The sequence below is a fragment of the Macaca fascicularis genome, chromosome 14 (genome assembly GCF_037993035.2).
Source record: "Macaca fascicularis isolate 582-1 chromosome 14, T2T-MFA8v1.1".
Lineage (NCBI taxonomy): Eukaryota > Metazoa > Chordata > Mammalia > Primates > Cercopithecidae > Macaca > Macaca fascicularis.
Genome location: NC_088388.1, coordinates 117409904 through 117437250, shown reverse-complemented (window position 1 = coordinate 117437250; position 27347 = coordinate 117409904). Strand labels below are relative to the sequence as shown.

General features: G+C 45.4%; 1 protein-coding gene and 1 pseudogene across 4 annotated transcripts; one reads left to right on the top strand and one right to left on the bottom strand.

Moving 5' to 3' along the window:
- Positions 1 to 1174: 1174 nt before the first annotated feature.
- IFT46 (intraflagellar transport 46) lies at positions 1175 to 21042 on the top strand. Of its 4 annotated transcripts, none has more exons than XM_065529054.1 (13): positions 1175 to 1383; positions 2090 to 2186; positions 8774 to 8853; positions 11990 to 12053; positions 12473 to 12612; positions 14204 to 14278; positions 14442 to 14535; positions 14936 to 15064; positions 17188 to 17309; positions 17669 to 17735; positions 19576 to 19636; positions 19936 to 20021; positions 20419 to 21042. In XM_065529054.1, the coding sequence occupies exons 4-13, from the start codon at positions 12045 to 12047 to the stop codon at positions 20512 to 20514; spliced, it is 879 nt and encodes a 292-aa protein (XP_065385126.1). In that variant the 5' UTR covers positions 1175 to 1383; positions 2090 to 2186; positions 8774 to 8853; positions 11990 to 12044; the 3' UTR covers positions 20515 to 21042. The 4 variants fall into 4 exon arrangements, with proteins under 4 accessions (XP_065385126.1, XP_005579877.1, XP_073871459.1 ...); XM_005579820.4 differs by lacking the exon at positions 11990 to 12053 and adding an exon at positions 11624 to 11776; XM_074015358.1 differs by lacking the exon at positions 11990 to 12053 and adding an exon at positions 10919 to 11776.
- Positions 6302 to 7283, bottom strand: LOC102140940 (large ribosomal subunit protein uL18-like; annotated as a pseudogene).
- Positions 21043 to 27347: the final 6305 nt, after the last annotated feature.

Below are 27347 nucleotides of genomic sequence, written 5' to 3'. Positions count from 1 at the left end.
TCAGCCTCCCGAGTAGCTGGGATGACAGGTGCGCACCACCATGCCCAGCTAATTTTTGTGTTTTTAGTAGAGATGGGGGTTTCACCATGTTGGTCAGGCTGGTCTCAAACTCCTAACCTTGTGATCCACCCACCTTGGCCTCCCAAAGTGCTGGGATTACAGGTGTGAGCCACCGTGCCCAGCCAAAAAATTATTATTATGATTCATTATTTATATTTGAGATGGGGTCTCGATCTGTTGCCCAGGCTGGAGTGAATGCAATGGTCCAATCTCGGTTCACTGCAACCTCTGCCTCCCTGGCTCAAGCAATCCTCCTGCTTCAGCCTCCCGAGTGGCTAGCACTACAGGCGTCTGCCACCACACCTGGCTAATTTTTTTTTAATTTTTAATTTTTATTTTTAATAGAGTGGAGAGGGGCGTTTCTCGCTATGTTGCTCTAGCTGGTCTCAAACTCCTGAACTCAAGCAATCCTCCCGCCTCCGCCTCCTGAAGCGCTGGGATTACAGGCATGAGCCACCACACCCGGCCTCCAATATTTTATGTTTCTCTCTCCCTGACTTCCCAAATTAATTATGTCCACAGTTTGAAAATATGTGTTCCTTACGTCTCCATTCACTCATTCCTCGATTCATCCACCCGATGAGCATTGTTAGTGTCTAATTTCTGCAATGTACTGGTGTTACAAAGTTTAAAAATTACTTAGACACAGATCCTGCTTTAAATAAGTTCACAGTCTTCTTTAGCAAATAAGAAAGACAGGACACAGAGTAAACTTTGAACCTCAGATACACAAGGAATAATTTATTACTGTAAGTATGTCCCATGCCATGGCACCCTGTGGAGGGGAAAGACTACAATGTAATATAGTGCTAGAAAAGGACGTACAGAGTGCTGCGGAATTTCCCCTGGAGAGTGTGTCTACATTCCTGTAAGACTGATCTGGGAGGAACTGCAACCCCAGAGATTGTTGTCCTAGGGGAACAAACGCACACCCTGTTTCCAGATTGGAGGGCTAACTCTATACCAGCCCGAAATTTATCAACCGGCGTTGCCACCCGCAGCCGCTAGATGCCGTAACAGACGCATTTACTAAAACCATAGACAAACAGGCGACTTGGCCGCCCAGAGAGGCTTTCCGTGGCCCCTTGATTTTCTTCCTGCGCAGAGAGCCTTTGCGGGTGAGGCGTAACGTGCAGGAGGTCTCACGAGAGTGGAAGCAAGTCTCGCGAATTTTAAAATTTATCTTTTTGCCTAGCGACTGACAACAGGCTGGTTGCTTGGCGTGGAATGGTAAAGTGGCCTGGCTTTGAGACTGGAGTGAGACCCCAGCCCTAGGCTGGGGTTCTTTCCATTATAGAGGAGACGGATTCAGAAGGGCTACAGGTAATTAGTACTCACCCCAGCAAAAAGGGAACTGTTTTTCTAGAGAGGCTTAAGAGGACTCCCCTTTACCCCATTCCCGGTTACCTCTTCCCATCTCCGTGGTAACTGTTCCTTCGTCACCTCACCACCAACCGTCCTGCTTCCTTTATTCACCAAGAAACTTAGGTGGGATCCTATCTGCAAGATAAGGGTGAAACTGGAGGTGATGCTTTTCTGATTATTGGATGGGACCGAGAGACTGGAGTTTCCCTTCTCTTCCGGGACCCTCCCACCCCACCCCGTCTCACCCCATCCCACCCCACCCCAGAGGTGGCTCCAGAGACAGAACTCTTTCTAGAACCTCTACAGCCTCCCCTGAGAAACCTCAACAGCCTTGGCCATCCACATACGACGAATAGTGTTCTGCCCTCGCGCGTGATGGTACAGCTTTGGGAAGCTGCAGAAGTTGGCTTTCTTTCCCTCCACGATTCCCTCGTTCCTCAGCCAGCCTGCCAGCAGTTCCTAAATAAGGGCTGCAACAGAATGACTTAACTGCTTGACCGAGGGCCAGGAAACCTTAAGGAAAGTTTGGATGGGGTGACGGTTTTATGAAAAACTAGTTTCTTGAGTAAGGAAGAGGAGCCAATGCTGGTTTGGAATATACCTCCTGGCAGAGTGCTTGATGTCCCATGATAGGAACTATGTAATCATGTCTCCTTTTGCTTAGACCAAGGTTATTGAAAACCAGACATATGATGAACGTCTAGAGATTAACGACTCTGAAGAGGTTGCAAGTATTTATACTCCAACCCCAAGACACCAAGGTAAGAGAGGAAAGAAGAGAAATGGTACTCAAAGAGCAGGATGGATTCACAGTTGTCTTCAAGAAGTTCCTATTTTATAATAGCAAATGTTGACTTTCAGAGTCAATTTACTTCACTTGCCATTGTTTGTTTTCTAACTAGTTAAGGTGGAGAAATCATAGCCTTCCAAATTACAGGATCTTCCCCCAGTTCAGCCCTGTCACCATTTACTTCATATTACTGCTTTGCTCACTATCTGCCAGGAATTCACTGTACTGTTTTTTTTTTTTTAACATGTTTTTCCTGGCTTTGAAGATGCTTCATAACCTCCCCTTAGACTGCAACCCCAACCAAAATCACAGTGGAATGTTTTTAACGGGCTGAACACTATTTATTTATTCAAGAAACTATTTTTTGCTTAATTTTATAGAGACGAGGTCTCACTATGTTACCAAGGCTGATCTTGAACTCCTAGCTTCAAGCAGTCCTTCCACTTTGGCCTCCCAAAGTGCTGGGATTACAGGTGTGAGCCATCGTGCCTGGCCAACAAGCATTTAAAAATGCCTACTGTGTGCCAGCCTTATGCCCGGCACTTGGGTAAATAGTGTTAAATGACACAATGTCCTTGCCATCCCGATGCTTGTAATCATGGGAGGCAGATGACAAATGAGTACACACATTCCAAATGTGGTAAGTGCACACCGATGGAGGCAGATTGTTTCTGTTAAGGAGAGTAACAGTGAGGAAGGAGACCTACTTATTTTTATTTTTATTTTTTTGAGACGGAGTCTCACTCTGTCACCCAGGCTGGAGTGCAGTGGTGCAATCTTGGCTCACTGCAACCTCCGCCTCCTGGGTTCAAGCGATTCTCTTTCCTCAGCTTCCCGAGTAGCTGAGATTACCACACCCAGCTAACTTTTGTATTTTTAGTAGAGACAGGATTTCACCATGTTGGCCAGGCTGGTCTTGAACTCCTGACCCCAACCGATCTGCCTGCCTCAGCATCCCAAAGTGCTGGGATTACAGGCGTGAGCCACAACTTCCGGCCAGAGACCCACTTTTGATAGGGTGGTCAGGGAAGATCTAAAGGGGTGACATGTAAGACTGGTAGATGGCAGGGATCCAGACACTGAGGAAAAGTAGACCAGGAAGAGGAAACAGTATGTGAGATGTGAAAAACCTTGAAGCCTGAAAGAACTTGGCTTAGTTTGAGGACCTGAAAGAGACCAGTTTACGGTAGAGGGGACTCTACCGTATGATATGGTCAGATCAGAGAGGTAGGGCAGGAAGCATAATAAGCAGAGCTTTGGAGGCTGTGTTGCTGTCGTGTGTGGAATGGACTGTTGCGATGGCTGAGTTGAGATGATAGTGGCTTGACCTCTGGTGAGGAAGTTGACAATAAAGAAAAGAGGCAAATATGGTACAAGACAGATTGTCGTAGAATCACTAATACTTGCTGATGGATTCGATTTGACTCGAGTTAGGAATCAAGGATGACATCCAGGGTTTCTGTTTGTTTATTGTGGTAAAATATACATAACATAAAATTTGCCATTTTAACAATTTTTAAGTGTGCAATTAAATAACATTAAGTACATTCACAATGTTGTATGACCATCACCACTATTTCCAGATCATCCCGAACAGAAACTCCATACCCTTTTTTTTTTTTTTTGAGACGGAGTCTCGCTCTGTCGCCCAGGCTGGAGTGCAGTGGCCGGATCTCAGCTCACTGCAAGCTCCGCCTCCCGGGTTCACGCCATTCTCCTGCCTCAGCCTCCGGAGTAGCTGGGACTACAGGCGCCCGCCACCTCGCCCGGCTAGTTTTTTGTATTTTTTAGTAGAGACGGGGTTTCACCGTGTTAGCCAGGATGGTCTTGATCTTCTGACCTTGTGATCCGCCCGTCTCGGCCTCCCAAAGTGCTGGGATTATAGGCTTGAGCCACCGCGCCCGGCCCTAAACTCCATACCCTTTAAACAATAGCTCCTGATTGCTTGCTTCCACTCTTCCCTGGTAACCATTATTCTACTGTCTCTATGAGTTTGCTTGTTCTGGGAACCACATAAGTGAAGTCATGCTGTATTTATCCTTTTGTGGCTGACTTACTTCACTTACTGTGATGTTTTTAAGGTTCACCTGTATAGAATGTAGACTTTCTTTTTTAAAGCTAATATTCCATTGCATGTATATGCAAGTTTTTTTTTTTTTTTCTTTTTTTGAGACTGAGTCTCGCTCTGTCACCCAGGCTGGAGTGCAGTGGCATGATCTCGGCTCACTGCAACCTGCGCCTCCCGGGTTCAAGCGATTCTCCTGCCTTGGCCTCCTGAGTAGCTGGCACTACAGGTGCACACCACCACACCCAGCTAATTTTTTTGTATTTTTAGTAGAGATGGGGTTTTACCAGATTGGCCAGGATGGTCTTGATCTCCTGACCTTGTGATCCACCTGCCTTGGCCTCCCAAAGTGCTGAGATTACAGGCATGAGCCACCGCGCCTGGCCTATGCCACATTTTTTATTTATTTATTTTTTTAATTTTAATTTTTATTTTTTGAGACGGAGTCTCGCTCTGTCGCCCAGGCTGGAGTGCAGTGGCGCAATCTCGGCTCACTGCAAGCTCCGCCTCCCGGGTTCACGCCATTCTCCTGCCTCAGCCTCCCGAGTAGCTGGGACTACAGGCGCCCGCCCCTGCACCCGGCTAATTTTTTCTATTTTTAGTAGAGACGGGGTTTCACCATGGTCTCGATCTCATGACCTTGTGATCCGCCCACCTCGGCCTCCCAAAGTGCTGGGATTACAGGCGTGAGCCACCACGCCCGGCCCACATTTTTAAAATTCATTCATCTGTTAATGGACACTCAGGTTGTTTTCATGTTTTGGCTATTGTGAATAGCACTACTATGAACAGAGGTGTACAAGTGTCCATTTGAGTCCCTGTTTTCAATTCTTTGGGACCTAGCCACCTAGGTTTTTGACTTGAGCATGTTTGTGCTCTTGACACCTGCAGATATTATAATTTGTTTTTAGTTTGGGCTAATTTAGTAAACAAAAAAAATAGTGCTTAATTTGCATTTCTTTGATATAGAAATTATTTATCATGTTTTCATTCCAGTTAATGCCTTACATCTAATTACACTTTTATTTATTTATTTATTTATTTTTTGAGTCAGAGTCTCGCTCTGTCGCCCAGGCTGGAGTGCAGTGGCACCATCTCGGCTCACTGCAAGCTCCGCCTCCCAGGTTCACGCCATTCTCCTGCCTCAACCTCCCGAGTAGCTGGGACTACAGGCACCTACCACCACACTCAGCTAATTTTTTGTATTTTTAGTAGAGACGGGGTTTCACCGTGTTAGCCAGGATGGTCTCGATCTCCTGACCTCGTGATCCACCCGCCTCGGCCTCCCAAAGTGCTGGGATTACAGGTGTGAGCCACCGTGCCTGGCCTATACTTTTATTTTAATTTAATTTTTTATTTATAGAGACAGAGTTTTGCTCTGTCACCCAGGCTGGAGTGCAGTAGCACGATCACGGCTCACTGCAGCCTTGACCTCCTGGGCTCATGCAGCCCTTCTGCCTCAGACCCCCCAGTAGTTGGGACTACCAGCCCATGCCCCCATGTCCAGCTAATTTTTTTTTTTTGAGATGGAGTCTTGCTCTGTCACCTAGGCTGGAGTGCAGTGGCGTGATCTCGGCTCACTGCAACCTCCACCTCCCAGGGTCAAGCAATTCTGCCTCAGCATCCTGAGTAGCTGAGATTATAGGAGTGTGCCACCATGCCCGGCTAATTTTTTTTGTAATTTTAGTAGAGACGGGATTTCACCCTGTTGGCCAGGCTGGTCTCGGAACTCCTGACCTCAGGTGATCCACTCGCCTCAGCCTCCCAAAGTGCTGGGATTACAGGCATGAGCCACCGTGCCTGGCCTAATTTTTGTATTTTTTGTAGAGACAGGGTTTCGCCATGTTGCCCAGGCTGGTCTTGAACTCCTAGGCTCAAACAATCTGCCTGCCTCCACCTCTTAGAGTGCCAGGATTACAGGTGTGAGTCACCGCGCCTGGCATTAATTATACTTTTAATTGTTCAGAGTATTTAAAAGTTGCTCTTATCTTTGCTTACTGATTCAGGTTCAAACTTGTGACTATTATTTGCCAGGCCCTGGGTCAGTTCCTTGCACATAAATTTTTTCATTTGATCCTTATAAGAGACCGGGGTGAGAAATATTAGTGACCCATTTAGAGGTGGGAATACTGAGACTGAAAGAGGTTAAATCTTTTTTTTTTTTTCTGTCCATAAGTTTATTGTCTTTATCTGAAAAATCTTTATAGAAAATTGTTTGATTTCACTCTCAGCAGCCCGCTCCTGAGCTCTGAGGAAGCTGGCCTTCTTTTGAGCTACCTGATGTTTTTTCTGAGCAATGGACATTTTGGGACAGTTCCACCTCTGCTTTTTAACTTCTTCCTTGGGCTTATTTTCATAGACTGGATTCTCTTGTATAGCACCATGAGCTTTCTTATACATCTCCTCCATCATGTCTGGTGTTACGCTGTTCTTTTTGTATGGAGAGAACTGGTTCTTGTAAGCATCATCATCTTCTTCCATTAAGTAGCGCATATAATCTGCAACATTCTGTCCCATGATGGGCTTCTGGTGTACTTCTGCATTAAATTCCTTGCTTTCAGAATCATAACCAGGGAATCATTTGGTACTGTGAGGGATAGACAAGCCTCTATCCACAGCTCCCTTCAGGGCGCCAAAAACTTTATTCCCAGTGATAGTTCTGGCAAGGCCTGCATCCAAATAGCAGGTAAAGGCACCTGGCTGACCACCAATGCTTTCCACACTGTATTTATTGGCAGTCTCCTCCACTTGGCCTTCATAGATCTTGTTCATGCCAAACCTATTGAGAAGCCTGTGGGCCAGCAGCAGGCCAGTACAATACGCTGCAGCATAATTTGTCAGGCCAACCTTCACACCATATTTTGGCAGTTTTTGTGCATATGCTGCACAGACTGTATCCCCCTCTATATGGGCATAAGCAGTCTGACAAATGATATCTCTGTTTGTTCCACGAACTATCATCCTGTATTTGGGTGTGTTGTATTTATTTTTATCCTGTATCACCAAGTGTTTCTGAGGATAGTAATCAGTTTTACCCACTCGTCTTCTTTTTTTTTTTTTTTTTTTTTGAGACGGAGTCTCGCTCTGTCGCCCAGGCTGGAGTGCAGTGGCCGGATCTCAGCTCACTGCAAGCTCCGCCCCCCGGGTTTACGCCATTCTCCTGCCTCAGCCTCCCGAGTAGCTGGGACTACAGGCGCCCGCCACCTCGCCCAGCTAGTTTTTTGTATTTTTAGTAGAGACGGGGTTTCACCGTGTTAGCCAGGATGTTCTCCATCTCCTGACCTCGTGATCCGCCCGACTCGGCCTCCCAAAGTGCTGGGATTACAGGCTTGAGCCACCGCGCCCGGCCGCCCCACTCGTCTTCTAAATTTCACTTGATAGCTCTTAAAGTAGGCCTTATTCTTAACAACTTTAGCAAACCCCATCCTGCGGAACAGAGACCCGTGTCCGCGGCTCCACAGAGACCTGCAGGCACAGCAGCGCTAGGGGGTGGAAAGGCAAAATCTTTTTAAGTAATTTGTCTTCAAACCCACTCTTGGTATAAATTCAGCACTCTGTGCTTTACTAGTGTAAACTAAGGGCAGAGTGTATATTTTTTTCTTTGTCTTTCCTTTTTTTTTTTTGAGACAGGCTCTCACTCTGTTGCCCGGGCTGGAGTGCAGTGGCATGAACACTGAATGCTGCTTACCGCAGCCTCAAACTTCTGAAACTCCTGGGTTAAAGCAGACCTCCTGCTTTAGCCTCCCGAGTAACTGGGACCACAGGCACACACCATCACACCCAGCTAATTTTTTCTTCTTTTTTTTTTTTTTGAGACGGAGTCTCGCTCTGTCTCCCCGGCTGGAGTGCAGTGGCCGGATCTCAGCTCACTGCAAGCTCTGCCTCCCGGGTTCACGCCATTCTTCTGCCTCAGCCTCCCGAGTAGCTGGGACTACAGGCGCCCGCCACCTCGCCCGGCTAGTTTTTTGTATTTTTTAGTAGAGACAGGGTTTCACCATGTTTGCCAGGATGGTCTCGATCTCCTGACCTCGTGATTCACCCGTCTCGGCCTCCCAAAGTGCTGGGATTACAGGCTTGAGCCACCACGCCCGGCCTCTTCTTCTTTTTTTGTAGATGGGATCTTGCCATATTTTTCAGGCTAGGCTCAAACTCTTGGGCTCAAGTGATCCTCCTGCCTCCCCTTCCCAAAGTGTTGGGATTATAGGCATGAGCCACTGCCTCTGGCCAGTTTATATTATTTATGTAATGGCCGATAATTTGATTAGTATAATGTCTAACCCAATGCCTTAAGCATAGTAATATTTAGTAAATATATCTTGAATTGAATTGGCAGAGCCATGACTAGAATTCAGTCTCCTGTCTTTTTAGCTAGATGTTCCAATAAACCTTGTTTTATAAAATGGTTAGAGCATAAAATGTTACAAACTAAAAAATATTTGTCTTTAAAAATCATTTTAACAATAATCTAAAGGAAAACCTTTTTTTTTTCTAAGGACTTCCTCATTCTGCCCATTTTCCTAACAAGGCTATGGCTGATAACAGCAGTGATGAGTATGAAGAGGAAAATAACAAGGTACAGTAATACTCACAGCTTCTTGTAGAATGTCTGCTTTGGGTTTTTAGTAGTTAGAGATTACACCAGTTTAATGCTAAACATTTCTTGAACACTCACCTTCAGTGGTTAGGGACTTTTGAGCTCATGGAGGAAAATCAGTTACAAAGAACCTTGAGATTTTGACCCTTCTTCAGGAATAAAGCCTACTATTACAATTGACTTTGGTGAGGAATTTCATGTAATGTAGGCCAGTGTTTCACAAACTTTCTTGATCATAAGGCTCAACTGAGATACTTATTTTTAAATATACAGATTCCTGGCTGGGTGCAGTGGCTCACACATATAATCCCAGCACTTTGGGAGGCGGAGGTGGGTGGATCACCTGAGGTCGGGAGTTCGAGACCAGCCTGACCAACGTGGAGAAACCCTGTCTCTACTAAAAATACAAAATTAGCCAGATGTGGTGGCGCATGCCTGTAATCCCAGCTGCTTCAGAGGCTGAGGCAGTAGAATCACCTGAACCCAGGAGGTGGAGGTTGTGGTGAGCCGAGATCGTGCTATTGCACTCCAGCCTGCGCAACAAGAGCGAAACTCTGTCTCAAAAAAAATAAATAAATAAAATAAATAAATAAAATATACAGATTCCCGGTCCCACCCCAGAATCTCAAAAGTAAAAGCCTGGGAATTTATATTTTTTAGGAAGCAGTTCAGGTAATTTTATGCTAAAGCGAGTTTGAAATTATTAGTCTAGGCATTTTTTCATTATCAATATTTGTGATACTGTCAGTATTTTGTGAAAGAGATTTTAATTTTGAGGTCTTAAGACCCAGATACTGGCTGCTGTTATTCTGTGAACCTAGAGAACCACCCTACTTCTGTAAGAAAGATGGCAAGATGCCCATCTCTCTAGAAACATGTAGGACCTTAGAGTTGTACATGTGATTTCTTTTTTTTTTTTTTTTTTTTTTTGAGACGGAGTCTCGCTCTGTCGCCCAGGCTGGAGTGCAGTGGCGCGATCTCGGCTCACTGCAAGCTCCGCCTCCTGGGTTTACGCCATTCTCCTGCCTCAGCCTCCTGAGTAGCTGGGACTACAGGCGCCCGCCACCGCGCCCGGCTAATTTTTTGTATTTTTAGTAGAGACGGGGTTTCACTGTGGTCTCGATCTCCTGACCTTGTGATCCGCCCGCCTCGGCCTCCCAAAGTGCTGGGATTACAGGCGTGAGCCACCGCGCCCGGCCACATGTGATTTCTTAAAAACCATTTGTGTTGGCCGGGCGCGGTGGCTCACTCCTGTAATCCCAGCACTTTGGGAGGCCGAGGCGGGCGGATCACCTGAGGTCAGGAGTTTGAGACCAGCCTGCCCAACATGGCGAAACCCCGTCTCTGCTAAAAATACAAAAAATTAGCTGGGCGTGGTGATGGGTGCCTGTAATCCTAGCTACTCGGGAGGCTGAGGCGGGAGAATCACTTGAACTCGGGAGGCAGAGGTTTCTGTGAGCCAAGATCGTGCCACTGCACTCCAGGCTGGACGATAAGAGCGAAACTCCGTCTCGAAAAAAAAAAAACAAAAAACAACCATTTATGTTTAGCCTTAGCACATTATCCAAAGGTTATGTTTTTTTGTTTTGTTTTGTTTTGAGACGGAGTTTCACTCTTGTTGCTCGGTTCACTGCAATCTCTGCTTCCCAGGTTCAAGTGTTTCTCCTGCCTCAACCTCCTGAGTGGCTGGGATTACAGGTTCACCACGCCTGACTCATTTTTGTATTTTTAGTAGAGACAGGATTTCACCATGTTGGTTAGGCTGGTCTTGAACTCCTGACCCCAGGCAATTCACCCGCCTCCGCCTCCCAAAGTGCTGTGATTACAGGCATGAGCCACTGTGCCCGGCCTGTTTTTTTTGTTTGTTTGTTTGTTTTTTGTTTTTTGAGATGGAGTCTTGCTCTTTCACCCAGGCTGGAGTGCAATGATCTTGGCTCACTGCAACCTCCTCGGCCTCCCAAAGTGCTGGGACTACAGGTGTGAGCCACTGCACCTGGCCTGATGGCTGCATTTTAATGGTTTTTTTTGTTTTGTTTTGATACAGAGTCATCTCGCTCTGTTGCCCAAGCTGGAGTGTAGTGGCACGATCTCAGCTCACTGCAACCTCCACCTCCCCAGTTCAAGCGATTCTCATGCCTCAGCCTCCTGAATAGCTGGGACCACAGGCCTGCACCAACTCGCCTGGCTAATTTTTTTATTTTTAGTAGAGACGGGGTTTCACCATGTTGGCCATGTTGGTCTCGAACTCCTGACCACGTGATCCACCCGCTTTGGCCTCCCAAAGTGCTGGGATTATAGGCGTGAGCCACCGCCCCAGGCTGACAATATTCTTAAAAGTTCCCTGTGCCAAAACTGCTTCCTATGTGACTAAGAATAATTTTGGCTAATCTTGAATTGAGAAAGAATGCTCTAGAAAGTTCTTATCAATGATATACTAATAAGGCATAGTCACTGAATAAATTCTGCAACTGTGTTTCATTATCTGCCATGCATATTACAGCTTAGTTAGAATATACTTTTATCTATGTATAATAAATTTGTTATTCTTAGAGCAAAATGTGACCAAAAGCAGTTTTTGGTGTCCTGTAACGTGTCACAATTTTGTATGCCAATAGCTGCTTTACCATAAAAACAAATTAATTTTAAACAACTGGAATCAAACGTGTTAACCTCAGTATAAGATATGTGGTATATAGAAACCAAGTTTTGAAAACCTACTTTTAAAGGGGGCCAATTGGTCATCCTTCAGGTACTAAGGGAGGGCATGCCACAGGCTCCAGGCCACAGAGGCAAAGACATGGACCCTGTTCCACCTGCCCCTGAAAGTCTCAAGTGTCACCAGACCCCTTCTCATGGACTTGAGAGGGTGGGATGGTACAGAGAGAGCCAGAAGCAGAGAAAGGTAGGTTATAATGCCAAGGACAGAAGAGCTGCTTATCTTGAGAGAGAATGTGTAGTCATTGCATGTAATTTATGGGGTAAGGGAAGGGAAATACGGATAGGTCAGATACTCCATGAAGATAAATATCACTGAACAAAAATGGAAAGTCCATAGTCTCTGGAACTGCTGGTTAGATGGGCACAAGGTTAATTTTGAACTTTCTTCTTTTGATAGTTTCAAGCAGCTTACGCTGGGCAGTCTTGCAAATTAAGTACTAGATTTCCTCTCTATGGTCTTTGTGAGTATTAAGACCCCTAAAGTTTCTATTTCCACTTCATCTTCCCCGATTTTCTTCCAAAATAACTAGAGTTGCCATCTTCTTCTTTGAAAGTCCATAGCTTTTTGGGCCGAAGCTGTCTAAAGTGTATGCAGAGCGCTGAAGATCTAAGTAATATGTACAGTAGATAAACTTAGATGGAATTTATACCCCAGCCTCAAGTAGAGAAATGGAATATGGTTCTAGCAAGTGGAGTCCCCATTTGTAGCTGAGCAGGGGCAGAAGAAGGCTCTCAAGCCCCTTCTGGGAAGTGCTCCCTTCTCTTTCTGGTGATTAGGTGCCAGGTGGTTGGGGTATTGGTTAGAGCAATAGAGAACTGGGCATAGGTACGTTTGATTTTTTTACTTGAAGCTTTCTATGCCTGCCCTGCCCTATCTCAGGAGAAGAAGAAGACCTCACAGTTGACACCTCAACGGGGCTTTAGTGAAAATGATGATGACGATGATGATGATGATGATTCATCTGAAACTGATTCTGATTCTGATGATGATGATGAAGAGCATGGAGCCCCTCTGGAAGGGTGAGGAAAGAACACCCAAGCCAAGGGTGTTCTTCAGAATACCTCCTTCAAAACACTGGAGTAGGAGGACGTCAGTTAGAAGTGAAATTCCAGCATCTCTTTTGATCTCCTGTATTTAGGATTTTCAGGTGTCTCAGAAACCCAACATAATAATGAGTTTTCCTCCCTTTCTGACTCCACTACCTCATCCAGTCCTATAGTATCACTTGTACTATCTGAAACATTTGTGGGCTTGGGGATTACATGAGATTTTGCTGAGTAAATCTAAAAGGTGGTGGCCAGGCATGGTGGCTCAAGCCTGTAATCCCAGTACTTTGGGAGGCTGAGGTGGGAGGTTTGGTTAAGGCCAGGAGTTCAAGACCAACCTGGGCAACATAGCAAGACCTCGTCTCTACAAATTTTTTCTTTTTTTTTTTTTTTTTTGAGATGGAGTCTTGCTCTGTCGCGCAGGCTGGAGTGCAGTGGTGTGATCTTGGCTCACTGCAAGCTCCACCTCCCGGGTTCCTGCCATTCTCCTGCCTCAGCCTCCCAAGTGCTGGAACTACAGGCAACCACCACCATGTCTAGCTAATTTTTTTGTATTTTTAGTAGAGACGGGGTTTCACCATGATAGCCAGGATGGTCTCGATCTCCTGACCTCGTGATCTGCCCACTTAAGCCTCCCAAAGTGCTGGGATTACAAGCATGAGCCACCGTGCCTGGCTGCCCAAAAATTTTTTAAAAATTAGCCTAGCGTGCTGGTGTGTGCCTATAGTCCCAGCTGCTCAGGAGGCTGAGGCAGGAGAATCACCTGAGCCCAGGAGTTTGAGACTGCAATAAGCTATGATTGGGCTTCTGCACTCCAACCTGGTCAACAGAGTGAGACCCTATCTCAAAAATAAATTTTAAAAAAATAACACTGCTAAAAACACTTGTATAAAAATTTCTCTTTTTTTTGGTGCAAACTATTTTCATGTCAGATATTTAAATCTCTCTCTCTCTTTTTTTTTTTTTTGAGACAGAGTCTTGCTCTGTTATCCAGGCTGGAGTGCAGTGGTACTATCTTGACTCACTGCAACCTCTGTCTCCCAGGTTCAAGCGATTCTCCTGCCTCAGTCTCCTGAGTAGCTGGGACTGCAGGTGTGTGCAACCACACCTGGCTAATTTTTGTATTTTCAGTAGATAGGATTTCAACCATGTTGGCCAGGCTGGTCTTGAACTCCTGACCTCAGGTGATCCCGCCCGCCTTGGCCTCCCAAAGTGCTGGGATTACAGGTGTGAGCCACCATGCCCAGCCCTAAAATCTCTTGTTGTACCTTTTCTTGTCATCCTTTCATTAAAAAAGGGTGAACCATTTATGCTACATTTTAACATCAAAAAATATTATATTTTGGATTTTCTGCACCTCTGTCCTTCAGAGTCAGAGATAATTGAGAGTTAAGTATGATCAACTTTAAAGTTGCCTTGCAAGCCACCAGGAAAGGCAGATATTGGAGAGGCAGAAGCTAGGTTTAGGATCATGTCCCTATAGTCAGTAACACAGCAGTACCTAGGACCCTGCCACCTCTGCTCTTCTCTGGCCACCTCGAACAAACTATTTTCCTTTTTCCAGGGCCTATGACCCTGCAGATTATGAGCATTTGCCAGTTTCTGCTGAGATTAAGGAACTCTTCCAGTACATCAGTAGGTGAGTACTAGGACCTCCCACCATACCCCACTATCCCTACCTTGCCCCAAACCTTTCCTACCTCTAGTCTGAAACAGGGCCATTCTCGGTAGATTTTTTTTAGCCTGAATAGTAAAGTAATTTTCTCTGACTGTCTCCACCTTCCCTTGGCAATATCTCCTAGGTACACACCTCAGTTGATTGACCTGGACCACAAACTGAAGCCTTTCATTCCTGATTTTATCCCAGCTGTCGGGGATATTGATGCATTCTTAAAGGTACAGTCAGTACATACTGAAAATGACTCCTTAAGTGTTTCTTCTGATGCCCCTGTTACTCTTAACAGTTTCCCTAATTTCTTTGACTAGCGTTGGCTAGTCATGTTCATTTCATTGGAGTTCTTAACCTTGCTCTCAACTCCAGTTTATACTCATTGCTCTTAAGTAATACTTAATATCTCATTATACATTGTTTGTCATGTATTTGCTTCCTAATTATCTAGGACAACAGGTTTATATTTAAGCTGCTATGGATCATATATTTTTTTCTGGATAGTATTGAGTACAGCAGGATAAGCATGCTTTTAATACTAGTAATAATGATGAACCAGAAGAGTTCTTCCTCTTTAACTTACTGGAAACATGTTCCTTTCTGCTTTCTTACCTTTTCCTTAACCAGGTCCCACGTCCTGATGGAAAGCCTGACAACCTTGGCCTGTTGGTATTGGATGAACCTTCTACAAAGCAGTCAGACCCTACAGTGCTCTCACTCTGGTTAACAGAGAATTCTAAGCAGCACAACATCACGGTAAGATACTAGCTTAGTATAGGCCCCAGCTGGAGAGGGCCAAGAGCGGAGGAGGCCTTGCTGGCACTCATACAGTTGACTTACTGCCTATCAAAAGAGATGGCAATCGCTTTTGGCCAGCCCTATTTTTTAAATGACAGCTTTATTTATATATAATTTATATACCAGCAAGTTTAGCCATTAAATTGTACAACTTATTTTAATATAATCACAGTTGTATAGCCATCACCACTACCTAATTTAGAATATTTCATCACCTCAAAAAGAAACTTCATACTCATTAATATTCACTCCTCATTCTCCCACTTCCTCCTAGACCCTGGTAATGACTTCATTCCTTTATTACGGCTGAATAATATACATTGTGTGGATTTACCAGATTTTCTTTATTCATTCTCTAGTTCTTTCCACTCTTATTAATAATAGTGCTTTGAATATTTGTATACAAGTTTTTGTGTGGGTATATATTGTTATTCTGTTGGGTATATACATAGGAGTAGAATTGCTGGGCCATATGGAAACTCTATGTTTAGCCATTTGAAGAACTACCAAACTGTTTTCCAAAGTGGTTGTACCATTTTACATTCCCACCAGCAGTGAATGAGAGTTCCAGTTTCTCTACATCCTCACCAATACTTTTTGTATTTTTTATTCTAACCATCCTAGTAGGTGTGAAATGGTATTTATTTTATTTATTTATTTTTTTGAGACAGTTTCATTCTTGTTGCCCAGGCTGGAGTGCAGTGGTGCAATCTTGGCTCACCATAACCTCCACCTCCCGGGTTCAAGCAATTCTCCTGCCTTGAGTAGCTGGGATTACAGACATGCACCACCATGCCCAGCTAATTTTGTATTTTTAGTAGGGACAGGGTTTCTCCATGTTGGTCAGGCTGGTCTCGAACTCCCGACCTCAGGTGATCCACCCACCTCAGCCTCCCAAAGTGCTGGGATTATAGGCATGAGCCACCAAGCCCCGCCTAAATAGTATTTCATTATGGTCAGTCCTGCCATTTTGACCTGTCCCCTTTCCATGGCTCCAGCAAATTATTATTTTTTTTGAGACAGGGTCTCGCTCTGTCACCCAGGCTGGAGTGCAGTGGTGTGATTGTGGCTCACTGTAGCCTCAATCTCCTGTGCCCAAGCAATCCTGCTACTTCAGCCTCCCAAGTAGCTGGGACAGACCACAGGTGTGTGCCACCATGCCTGGCTAGGTTTTTTTTGTTGTTTTTTTTTTCAATTTTTATTTTGTAGAGGCAAAGTTCTCCCTATGTTGCCTAGGCTGATCTCAAGTGATCCTCCTGCCTCAGCCTCCCAAAGTGCTAGGACTGCAGATGTGAGCCACTGCACTTGACTTTTTTTTTTTTTTGAGACGGAGTCTCGCTTTGTCGCCTAGGCTTAAGTGCAGTGGCACGATCTCGGCTCACTGCAGGCTCCGCCTCCAGGGTTCATGCCATTCTCCTGCCTCAGCCTCCAAGTAGCTGGGACTACAGGCGCGCACCACCATACCCGGCTAATTTTTTGTATTTTTAGTAGAGACGGGGTTTCACCGTGTTAGCCATTATGGTCTCGATTTCCTGACCTTGTGATCCGCCCGCCTTGGCCTCCCAAAGTGCTGGGATTACAGGCCTGAGCCACCGCGCCCGGCTTTTTTTCTTTTTTTTTTTTTGAGACAGGATCTCGCTCTTGCCCAGGCTGGAGTGTAGTGGCACAATCATAGCTCACTGCAACCTCAAACGCCTGGGCTCAAGCAATCCTCCCATCTCAGCCTCTAAAGTAACGGAGACCACAGGCATACACCACCACGTCTAGCTAATTTTTTAATTTTTAGTACAGACAAGGTCTCACTGTGTTGTCCAGGCTGGTCTTGAACTCCTAGTCTCAAGTGATCCTCCCACCTCAGACAGCCAAAGTGCTAGGATTACAAGTGTGAGCCGCCATGCCTGGCCTGGCTTCAGCAGATTTTATCAGGGTTTCCTATCCCCTTCATTTGACTGCTGTTTCATGTGGCAGCGGCTGCCATCAGCAAGCCTGAATATGAAACAACAGTGGATATAATGAGGACACTGTAAAAACAAGAGAGCTACTTCAGTGCCATCAGCTAGGCTTTCTCCTTATTTTCCTAGCAACATATGAAAGTAAAAAGCCTGGAAGATGCAGAAAAGAATCCCAAAGCCATTGACACGTGGATTGAGAGCATCTCTGAATTACACCGTTCTAAGCCCCCTGCGACTGTGCACTACACCAGGTAAGAAATACCACATTCTTTACAACAGTAACACATAGTAACCTTCACCACCTGTGAACTATTGCTCCTGAGAAGAGGCCCAGAGGCTGGGAACATATTTGATCAACCTGAGGTCCTGTGGATCCTGGCAACTGCTAGCTGAGATTGTAGACATAAAGATTGTAATTTCTCTAGTATTACTTAGCTAGCTCCTTCAAACCCCAGGCCTGAGTAACTTTGGTATGCCCAGTCTAGGTTCTTCTGAAGGCTTCCTGATGTGCAGATTGAAGACTTCTCCTTCATCCTAGAATATGCTGATCCAGAGGTTGCTGATGTTATCATTTCATGTTTCTTGTTCATATTTACCTTTATACTTTTAGGCCCATGCCCGACATTGACACACTGATGCAGGAATGGTCCCCAGAGTTTGAAGAGCTTTTGGGCAAGGTGAGTGGAAGGTAGCCGGAGGTAAGATAAGAAAATATGGTATTCGCTCTAGGTCCCAGTGTTTTTTCTCTTCCCTCATTATTATTATTGGCAACTTTTTCTTTTTTTTTTTTTTTTGAGACGGAGTCTCGCTCTGTCGCCCAGGCTGGAGTGCAGTGGCCGGATCTCAGCTCACTGCAAGCTCCGCCTCCCGGGTTCACACCATTCTCCTGCCTCAGCCTCCCGAGTAGCTGGGACTACAGGCGCCGCCACCTCACCCGGCTAGTTTTTTGTATTTTTTAGTAGAGACGGGGTTTCACCGTGTTAGCCAGGATGGTCTCGATCTCCTGACCTCGTGATCCGCCCGTCTCGGCCTCCCAAAGTGCTGGGATTACAGGCTTGAGCCACCGCGCCCGGCCAAGTGATATGTTGTTAAATGAAAAAAGCAAATCATAGCAAGTTGCAGAACTATATGTACTCCATTTTTTGTAAAAAGAGAAAAGAAGTTTTAAGAAACCAGTAGTTTAAAAAGTTCACACTGTGACTTTTTAGTTTCTCTGCTTAGATTCAGAGCCTGTTACCTGAATTAGAAGTCATGCCCATTTTCTCTGTTCATATGGTGTCCTGGGATCATTAGGCATTATAACACCAAGTAATGCATATATCACTGTTAATACTTGCCCATAACTTGGTATCGGTTTCTTTTTCACAGATTCCCACAGGAAAAGAGTATGGCAGTGTATTTTACCTATAAAATGTATGACCAATTCCATACTGATCGGGGGGAAAAAGTAGCATTTTGTATTATTTTGCTAGGCTGCCATAACAAAGTACCACAGACTGAGTGGCTTAGACATCAGAAATGTATTATTTCATAGTTCTGGAGGCTAGTAGTCCAGTAGTATACTGTCTAAGATCAATTTGTTGGCATGGTTGATTTTCCTTCCTTACTTCCTTTCCTCCCTCCCGCCCTCCCTCCTTCTTTCCTTCCTTTCTTCCTTCATCCCTTCCTTCCTTCCTTTTTTTTTTGGGGGGGGGTGTTACTCTGTGCCCAGGCTGGAGTGCAGTAGCTCAATCTCAGCTCACTGCAGCCTCAATCTGCTGGACTCAAGCGATCCTCCCACCCCAGCCTCCCAAATAGCTGGAGCTACAGATACTCAGCACCACACCTGGCTAATTTTTTTGTAGAGATGGAATTTCGCCATGTTGCCCAAGCTGGTCTCAAACTCCTGGGCTCGGGTGATCTGCCCACCTCAGCCTCCTACAGTGCTGGTATTACAGGTGTGAAGCTGCCATGCCCCACCAAGGGTGATTTCTTCTGAGGGGTCTCTCCTTGGCCATCTTCTGTCTATGTCTTCACATGGTCTTCCCTTTGTTATGTGTCTCTGTCCTGATTTCCTCTTCCTATAAGGACACCAGTCATGTTGGATTAAGGCCCACCCTAATGACCTTGTTTTAACGTAATTATCTCTTTATTTATTTTTTTTTTTTATTTATTTTTTTTTTTTGAGACGGAGTCTCGCTCTGTCACCCAGGCTGGAGTGCAGTGGCGCGATCTTGGCTCACTGCAAGCTCCGCCTCCCGGGTTCACGCCATTCTCCTGCCTCAGTCTCCCGAGTAGCTGGGACTACAGGCGCCCGCCACCACGCCCGGCTAATTATCTCTTTAAAGATGTTATCTCCAAATATAGTCACATTCTGAAGTCCAGGGAGTTAGGAACTTAATATCTGAATTTTAGGGGAACACATTTCAGCCCATAACATGTGTCTTATGCTAGAAGCTCTTTTCCTTCAGAGAGAGAGTGGTTCTGGGACCACTGACACCAGCCTTTTGACTTTGGTCCTTCCCATGCCTCTTCCAGGTGAGCCTGCCCACAGCAGAGATTGACTGCAGCCTGGCAGAGTACATTGACGTGATCTGCGGTGAGTTCCTCCTTCCTTTCCTCGTCCCCATCTCTGGTCAGAGGCGCTCTAGGCTTTTGGACAGGCTTGTTTACTCTGGGAAGATAGCATCTTGAGTTTCAGCTTTCACGTTAAGCCCGTTGTGCTCTTTGGCAGCACTCGAAGGTGGTGTTTGGGCTTATGTGACTACCTGCTGGGTATTTAACCCCCAAAGTCATAGTGACACCCCATCTGCCAGGGGTTTGGCTATCCTAAACAGAAGTGCCCCTGATTCCCAGAGTTTGTTTGGTTCTGTTCCTGGAAGTTCTTCTTCATTTCAGCCATTCTAGACATCCCTGTCTACAAGAGTCGGATTCAGTCCCTCCATCTGCTGTTTTCCCTCTACTCAGAATTCAAGAACTCCCAGGTGAGCCAAGCATCAGGGGTTGACTTAAGCTGCAGAGAGGATCACTAGTTTCTACTGTTCTGAACCTGCTGTGATTGCATCCTATAGCGATGTAGGTTGTCTCTGCCCAGTTACCTTTGCCCTTTCCCATAATTAGGAGAACAAAGGAGGCAGGGATGGGGTTTTCAAGGGGAAAGTGGAGGAAAAAAAGGGTGGGGGGAAGTAAGAGATGTGGGCCTTAGGTGAAATTAGCCGAGGATCTGCAGAGGATACTCATTCTTTCAGGAGAACCAATGGCCTCATGAATGGAAGCAGGAAGGAAATAAAGGGGGGTCATTTTAAAGAAATTAATTCTTGCTAAAATATAGCAACTAGCATATCCCTAATACTCAATGTTCCCTCTCCTCTTTCCTTGCAGCATTTTAAAGCCCTCGCGGAAGGCAAGAAAGCGTTCACTCCTTCATCCAACTCCACCTCCCAAGCAGGAGACATGGAGACATTAACCTTCAGCTGAGACAGCTCCCAAGCTGCTGTTTCAAGGCCGAGCTGGCCCCTCTGCCCCAGCTGAGATGGACAGATCGTTGTCAGCTACTTGATGTCCTTGCCTATGCCACAGCTTGGGTCAGGGCCAGTGCATGCCCTGCTGCCCTCTCTGCCAGAGGGCACAGAACATGTTTGTTTAATGAACCTGCCTGCCTCAGATTGCTGTCCCTGGCGAGTTAATGCATCTGTACCACTGTGGGGATTTGAGTTAGAAGAATTGGAATTTCTGAGATCCCATGGAGTTTGGATTGGGAGGAAAGCTTAAAAGATTTCCTTTTTGTGGGAGGGATGGAATTGTTTTCTTTCCTTCGTAAAGTTAGTGGGTAAAAATTTTATAAATCAAATGCTCTATTATATTGTCAGATTATTCTGCTATTTAATGTGACAGAGAAAAGGCTGGCGGCAGAGACACAGGAACTTTGCTTAGTAACGGGCATTAAATGAAGAGTAGTTAAAGCAAACACATTTTGTGAAATAAAATGAAACCCCAATCCTCCAAGATTGGCAGTCGAGGGGAATCATTTTTCTGCTGGAATTTAATTTTTCTAAGGGTCTCTCTTCAGTTAATGCTGCCTTCCTGAGGCTGTCTGGCTCCAGACCTGTCTGGTTGTGGTCTCGGGGAGCGTAGCTATGGCAGTAATCTGGGTGAGAGGTGATTGGGGTGGCAGTAGTAGAGATGGACAGATTCAGGAAATATTTTGGAGTTCTGTCAGCCAAGCTCCAGTCAGGAAGTCTGAAACCATGCTAGTTATTTCTAACAAAGGGTGTTTAGCCAGGCACGGTGGCTCATGCCTGTAATCCCAGAACTTTGGGAGGCTGAGGTGGGCAGACCATGTGGTCAGGAGTTCGAGACCAGCCTGGCCAATAATATGGTGAAACCCCATCTCTAGTAATAATACAAAAATTAGCTGGGCATGGTGGTACATGCGTATAGTCCCAACTACTCAGGAGACTGAGGCAGAAGAATCACTTGAACCTGGGAGGTGGAGGTTGCAGTGAGCCAAAATCGTGGCACTGCACTCCAGCCTGGGAAACAAAGCAAGACTCCGTCTCAAAAAAAAAAAAAAAAGGGTGTTTAATATGGGGAATTGGCCAGGTGCAGTGGCTCATGCCTGTAATCCTAGCACTTTGGGAGGCTGAGGTGGGTGGATCACTTGAGGACAGGAGTTCAAGACTGGCCTGGCCAACATGGTGAAACCCTGTCTCTACTAAAAATACAAAAAATTAGCTGGATGTGGTGGTGGGCACCTGTAACCTCAGCTTACCAGGAGGCTCAGACAGGAGAATCACTTGAACCCAGGAGGTGGCAGTTACAGTGAGCCAAGATCGTGCCACGGCACTTCAGCCTGGGCAACAGAGCAAAACTCTTTCTCAAAAAAATATATGTAATAATATGATAAATTGGTTACAAAAGTGTTGTAGAGGCTGAAGGAGCAAAAGGGAGAATGGAGGGTACTGAGGAACATAAAAGTTAAGGGGGTGGTAGCCATTGCCGGCGCTGGTAGCAGAGGTGCTCGGCTGGGGCCAGGTCTTCAGTAGCCGAGGAGGTGCCACACTCGGGCACTGCTGACCACCACAGGTGTGTACTCCCACCACTACAGTGACTAGAGCAGTGGCTGCTGCTTCCTTCTCCCACTGTCTCGTCCCCTGCTGGTGCCTGCCACTGGCAGAGGTTAATAGTTTGCCAGGGAATCTGGCAGTAGAAAGCAGAGTGTAGAAGGGAAGGATAGGACTGAGAGACGACAAAGAAATATCCAGTAGACATAGAACCAAGAGAACTTGCTGATTGAGTCAGCGTGGGGGATGGAAGGAAAGAAATCAAGGATGACTCCCAGCTTTTTTTTTGGCTTGAGCAGCTGAATGGATAATGAAGCCAAATACTGATACAGGACAGAAATTGTTTGAAGGGAAAGATTACATTAAAATGCTATACCAGGCCAGTTGCTTTGGCTCACGCCTGTGATCCCAGCACTTTGGGAGGCCAAGATGGGAGGATCATTTGAGCGCAAGAATTTGAGACCAGCCTGGGCAGCATAGGGAGACCCTGTCTCTACAAAAAATAATTAATTGGGCATGGGAGGCCGAGGTGGGAGGATCCCTTGAGCCCAGGAGGTCAAGGCTGCAGTGAGCCATGATCATGCAACATAGCAAGACACTGCTGTCTAAACAAAACAAAAAATCGATACCATCAGCCTAACAGATACACAATAAACACATAGGAGAGGAACTGTTTCTTATAAACCCTTTAACTATGATCATCATGCTTGAAGCCTCAGTTCTGTTTTGTTGTTTTTTAAGAGACAGGGTCTTGCTGTATTGTCTAGGCTGGAGTGCAGTGGCATTTCATAGGCCCCTACTCTTGGGCTCAAGCCATCCTCCTGCCTCAGCCTACCAACTAGCTGGAACTGCAGGTGCACCACCATGGCTGGCCTAAGTTTGACATTATATCAGGCCCACATGCTTTGCTCTCAGATGGGTACCATTAATGCTCACATTCAACTCATAGGGAATGATGGGAGACAAAATTGGATAGGATTCCATTAGGTTTGCTCCATTAGGTTTTCAGGAAGCAATCAGATGGCCTTCTGAGCTGAAAGATAACACTAATAAATACAGTTGATTCTCATTCATGGTGGTTATTCTGTAAAGTCACTGTGAACACTTATTTAGCAAATATTGAACTATAGAACCATTGTTGCTAGAGGAAATACAGGGTTACGTTCCTGTGTAGCTCTGATCATAACATCTTATCAGCTGACCACTAATTCATTGAACTCGTAGCCAACAGCACTATAACTCATGCCTGAATGAGCTATACTGCTAACACATATTTTCTCCATGGGGCACATCATAGCCTTCTTGCACCTAAGAACACAAGATAGCGCTTCAGCACTACTCTTGGAAACCATTTTAAACAGCGAAATTACCATCAAAAATTACCATCAAAATGTAGCACTACATAGACTGCAAAAAGGACACTTGTTTCTAATATGAGTTGAAATGAGGCAGAGTGCCGCCTTCAACCTCAGCTGGGAATGTGGGCATCAGGAAACCAGAATTTTTCAGTGTTCTGAGCATGTCCAAAAATGACCATGGAAACAAGTAGTAATTTGGGGTTGCAAATAGATTTTAGCAAGTAGGTGAATTCACAAATACAGAATCTGCAACTACTGAGAATCAGCTTGACTCCCTGCCTAAGTTCCTGGTTGGTGCGTGGGCCTTTCAGCTTCTCTGTCTCCTCCAGCACATCCACCACACCTCTTCAGGGATCATCTTCAGATGGCTTTCACCAGGCTTCTCTCTCCAACAGTCTCAAGTTACTCCCTTTTGGCTACTTGCTCTGTAACCCTAGGAAAAGTCAATTAACGTCTATGCTTGCTTAACCCAGCCATGAAACAGTTACAATAAACGCTAACTTTGTCCTGTGGATAAAAATAATGTGAAAAGATTAAGTGGGCTGGGCACAGTGGTTCACACCTGTAATTCCAGCACTTTGGGAGGCTGAGTAAGGAGGATCAATTAAGCCCAGGAGTTAAGAGACCAACCCGGGGAACAAAGCAAGACCATGTCTCTATAAAAAATAAAATAGCTGGGTATGGTTGCGCATTCCTACAGTCCCAGCTGCTTGGGACGTTGAAGCAGGAGGATCGTTTGAGCCCAGGAGGTGAAGGTTACAGTGAGCTACAATTGCACCACTGCACTGAAGCCTAGGTGACAGAGTGAGACCCCGTCTCCAAAAAATAAGTGCCAGTGCCATAAAATGTAAAATATAATAATTTTGTTACTAAGTATAAATTTTCAACTCTGGCCTTTTAGACTTTCCATTTGGCTACTCTCTCCCTACCCCAAGATCCTCACTTTCTACAATTGTCTGATGTAAACTGCAAAACCAATTTGCTTGTCATGCTCTGCAGGTGACTCATGAGTTCTCTGTTCCAACTAAACTTTTAGGTAGGCGATTTTCCTTGCTGAAAGTGTCCCTCGCCTTCTCTGCTGATCCTAGGCTCTTGGCACTTCCAAGTAAACAAAAATCAAACTCAAGTATTTACATCTTCACTCCCTCCTTTAATCCTACTAAAATGTCAGTATAGGAAACTAAATAGATGTAAACCAGCAAGGATAGATAATAGGAAAGAAAATGATGGGAGACTAGAGGGCAACAATTGTAGAAGATGAAGGGTTAACTGATTTAGTAGGAGAAAGATAAAAAACCTGAAATCTAACTCCATGTGGAGGACAGGGTCTGAGAGTCAGTGAGAAGTAAGCCACTTCACACTGTGGAACCCTGGAAAGGATCGGGAACAGAAAGTGCCAGATAATTCTGATAGCAAGTGTATAGGGTGGGGCTGAAAACAGGAGGTTGGTTGAAGGTTTATACGGGAAGCAGATCCCCACAACCTTCCCCCACTGTGCACCCACCTCCTTATCTTAATAGAAAATGGGCACCTTTGAACCAGGTAGGCTCGGACATGAGAATACCCAGCAACTATGAGGACAGAAGTAAGGGGCAATGTTTAAATAAAAGGATTAAATAAAGGAATGAGTTTGCATCCAGCCCTGTGTCAAGCTTATACCTCCAAGGCAGGATACTGAAAGAGTCTACTTCCAGGAAATTGATCAGGCAAAGACGAAAGACCTACAGATACTGACAATTAGGATTCTTTAAGCAAATGTCCAGATCCTACCTATACCTCAACTTCCAGATTTTTTGTCTTAATCGTGTGTGCACACACAAACCACAAACTACCATACAGAAGATAAGAAGGAAATAGAGGACTTCTTTTTTTTATTTTTTTATTTATTTTTTAAGAGAGTCTCAGGCCGGGCGCGGTGGCTCAAGCCTGTAATCCCAGCACTTTGGGAGGCCGAGACGGGTGGATCACGAGGTCAGGAGATCGAGACCATCCTGGCTAACACAGTGAAACCCCGTCTCTACTAAAAATACAAAAAACTAGCCGGGCGAGGTGGCGGGCGCCTGTAGTCCCAGCTACTCCGGAGGCTGAGGCAGGAGAATGGCGTAAACCCGGGAGGCAGAGCTTGCAGTGAGCTGAGATCCGGCCACTGCACTCCAGCCCGGGCTACAGAGCAAGACTCCGTCTCAAAAAAAAAAAAAAAAAAAAAAAAAGAGAGTCTCATTCTGTTGCCCAGGCTGGAGTACAGTGACGAGATCTCGGCTCACTACAAACTTCCCTTCCTGGGCTCAGGTGATCCTCCCACCTCAGCCTCCTGAGTAGCTGGGATTATAGGCATGCACCACCATGCCTGGTTTTTCTGGTTTTTTGTTTATTATTTTTTTTACTTTTTAATTTTTTTTGTATTTTTAGTAGAGACAGGGTTTCACCATGTTGGTCAGGCTGGTCTTGAACTCCTGGTTTCAAGTGATCCACCCACCTTGGCTTCCCAAAGTGCTAGGATTACAGGTGTGAGCCACTATGCCCAGCCAGAAATAGGAAACTTAATAAATCAATCAGAGCTAATAGAAATACAAAACACTTGGCCGGGTGCGGTGGCTCACGCCTGTAATCCCAGCACTTTGGGAGGCTGAGGCGAGCGGATCACAAGGTCAGGAGATCAAGACCATCCTGGCTAACATGATGAAACCCCGCCTCTACTAAAAATACAAAAAGTTAGCCGGGCGCGGTGGCGGGCTCCTGTGGTCCCAGCTACTCAGGAAGCTGAGGCAGGAGAATGGTGTGGGCCTGGGAGACGGAGCTTACAGTGAGCCGAGATCGCGCCACTGCACTCCAGCCTGGGTGACAGAGCAAGACTCCGTCTCAAAAAAAAAAAAAAAAAAAGAAATACAAAACACTCTATCTAACAACAGCATACAGATGCTTCTCAAGTGCACATGGGACATTGTTTAGGATAGACCATATGTTGGGCTACAAGTGCCAATAGATTTAAGAGACAGACATACAAAGTAGTTTCTCTGACTATACCAGGATGAAGTTAGAAATCAGTAACAGAAGGAAAACAGGAAAATTCACAAATTTGTGGAAATTAAGCAATATACTCTTAACCAATAGGTCAAAGAAGAAGTCACAAGAGAAATTAGAAAATTAGAAACAAACAAGCTGGGCGTGGTGGCTCACGTCTGTAATCCCAGCTCTTTGGGAGGCCGAGGTGGGCAGATTACTTGAGATAAGGAGGTGGAGACCAGCCTGGCCAACATGGTGAAACCCTGTCTCTACTAAAAATATAAAAATTAGCCGGGTGTGGTAATGGGCACCTGTAATCCCAGCTACTCAGGAGGCTGAGGCAGGAGAATCACTTGAACCAGAGAGGCAGAGGTTGCAGTGAGCTAAGATCATGCCACTGCACTCTAGCCTGAGTGACAGAATAAGACTCCATCTAAAAAAAAAAAAAAAAAAGAAACAAAAAATGAAAGCACAACATACCAAAACTAACGGGATACAGCTAAAGCAGTGCCAAGAGGGAAATTTATGTGTAAATGTTTATATTAAGAAAGATCTCGCCGGGCATGGTGGTTCACGCCTGTAATCCCTGCACTTTGGGAGGCCAAGGCGGGTGGATCACAAGGTCAGGAGATCGAGATTATCCTGGCCAACATGGTGAAACCCTGTCTCTACTAAAAATACAAAAATTAGCTGGGTGTGGTAGCACATGCCGGTAGTCCCAGCTACTTGGGAGGCTGAGACAGGAGAATTGCTTGAACCCAGGAAGTGGAGGTTGTAGTGAGCTGAGATTAGAGCACTGTACTCTAGCCTGGTAACAGAGTGAGACTCTGTCTCAAAAAAAAAAAAGAAGATTTCAAATAATCTACAACTTAAGGAACTAGGAAAA

Excerpts from the sequence above, each read along its gene's own strand:
- IFT46 (XM_005579820.4), top strand. The coding sequence starts at position 8,809 with ATGGCTGATAACAGCAGTGATGAGTATGAAGAGGAAAATAACAAG. Across the intron at positions 12,613-14,203 it reads CATGGAGCCCCTCTGGAAGG|GGCCTATGACCCTGCAGATT; the intron begins GTGAGGAAAGAA and ends TCCTTTTTCCAG. Across the intron at positions 17,310-17,668 it reads GCGACTGTGCACTACACCAG|GCCCATGCCCGACATTGACA; the intron begins GTAAGAAATACC and ends TTATACTTTTAG.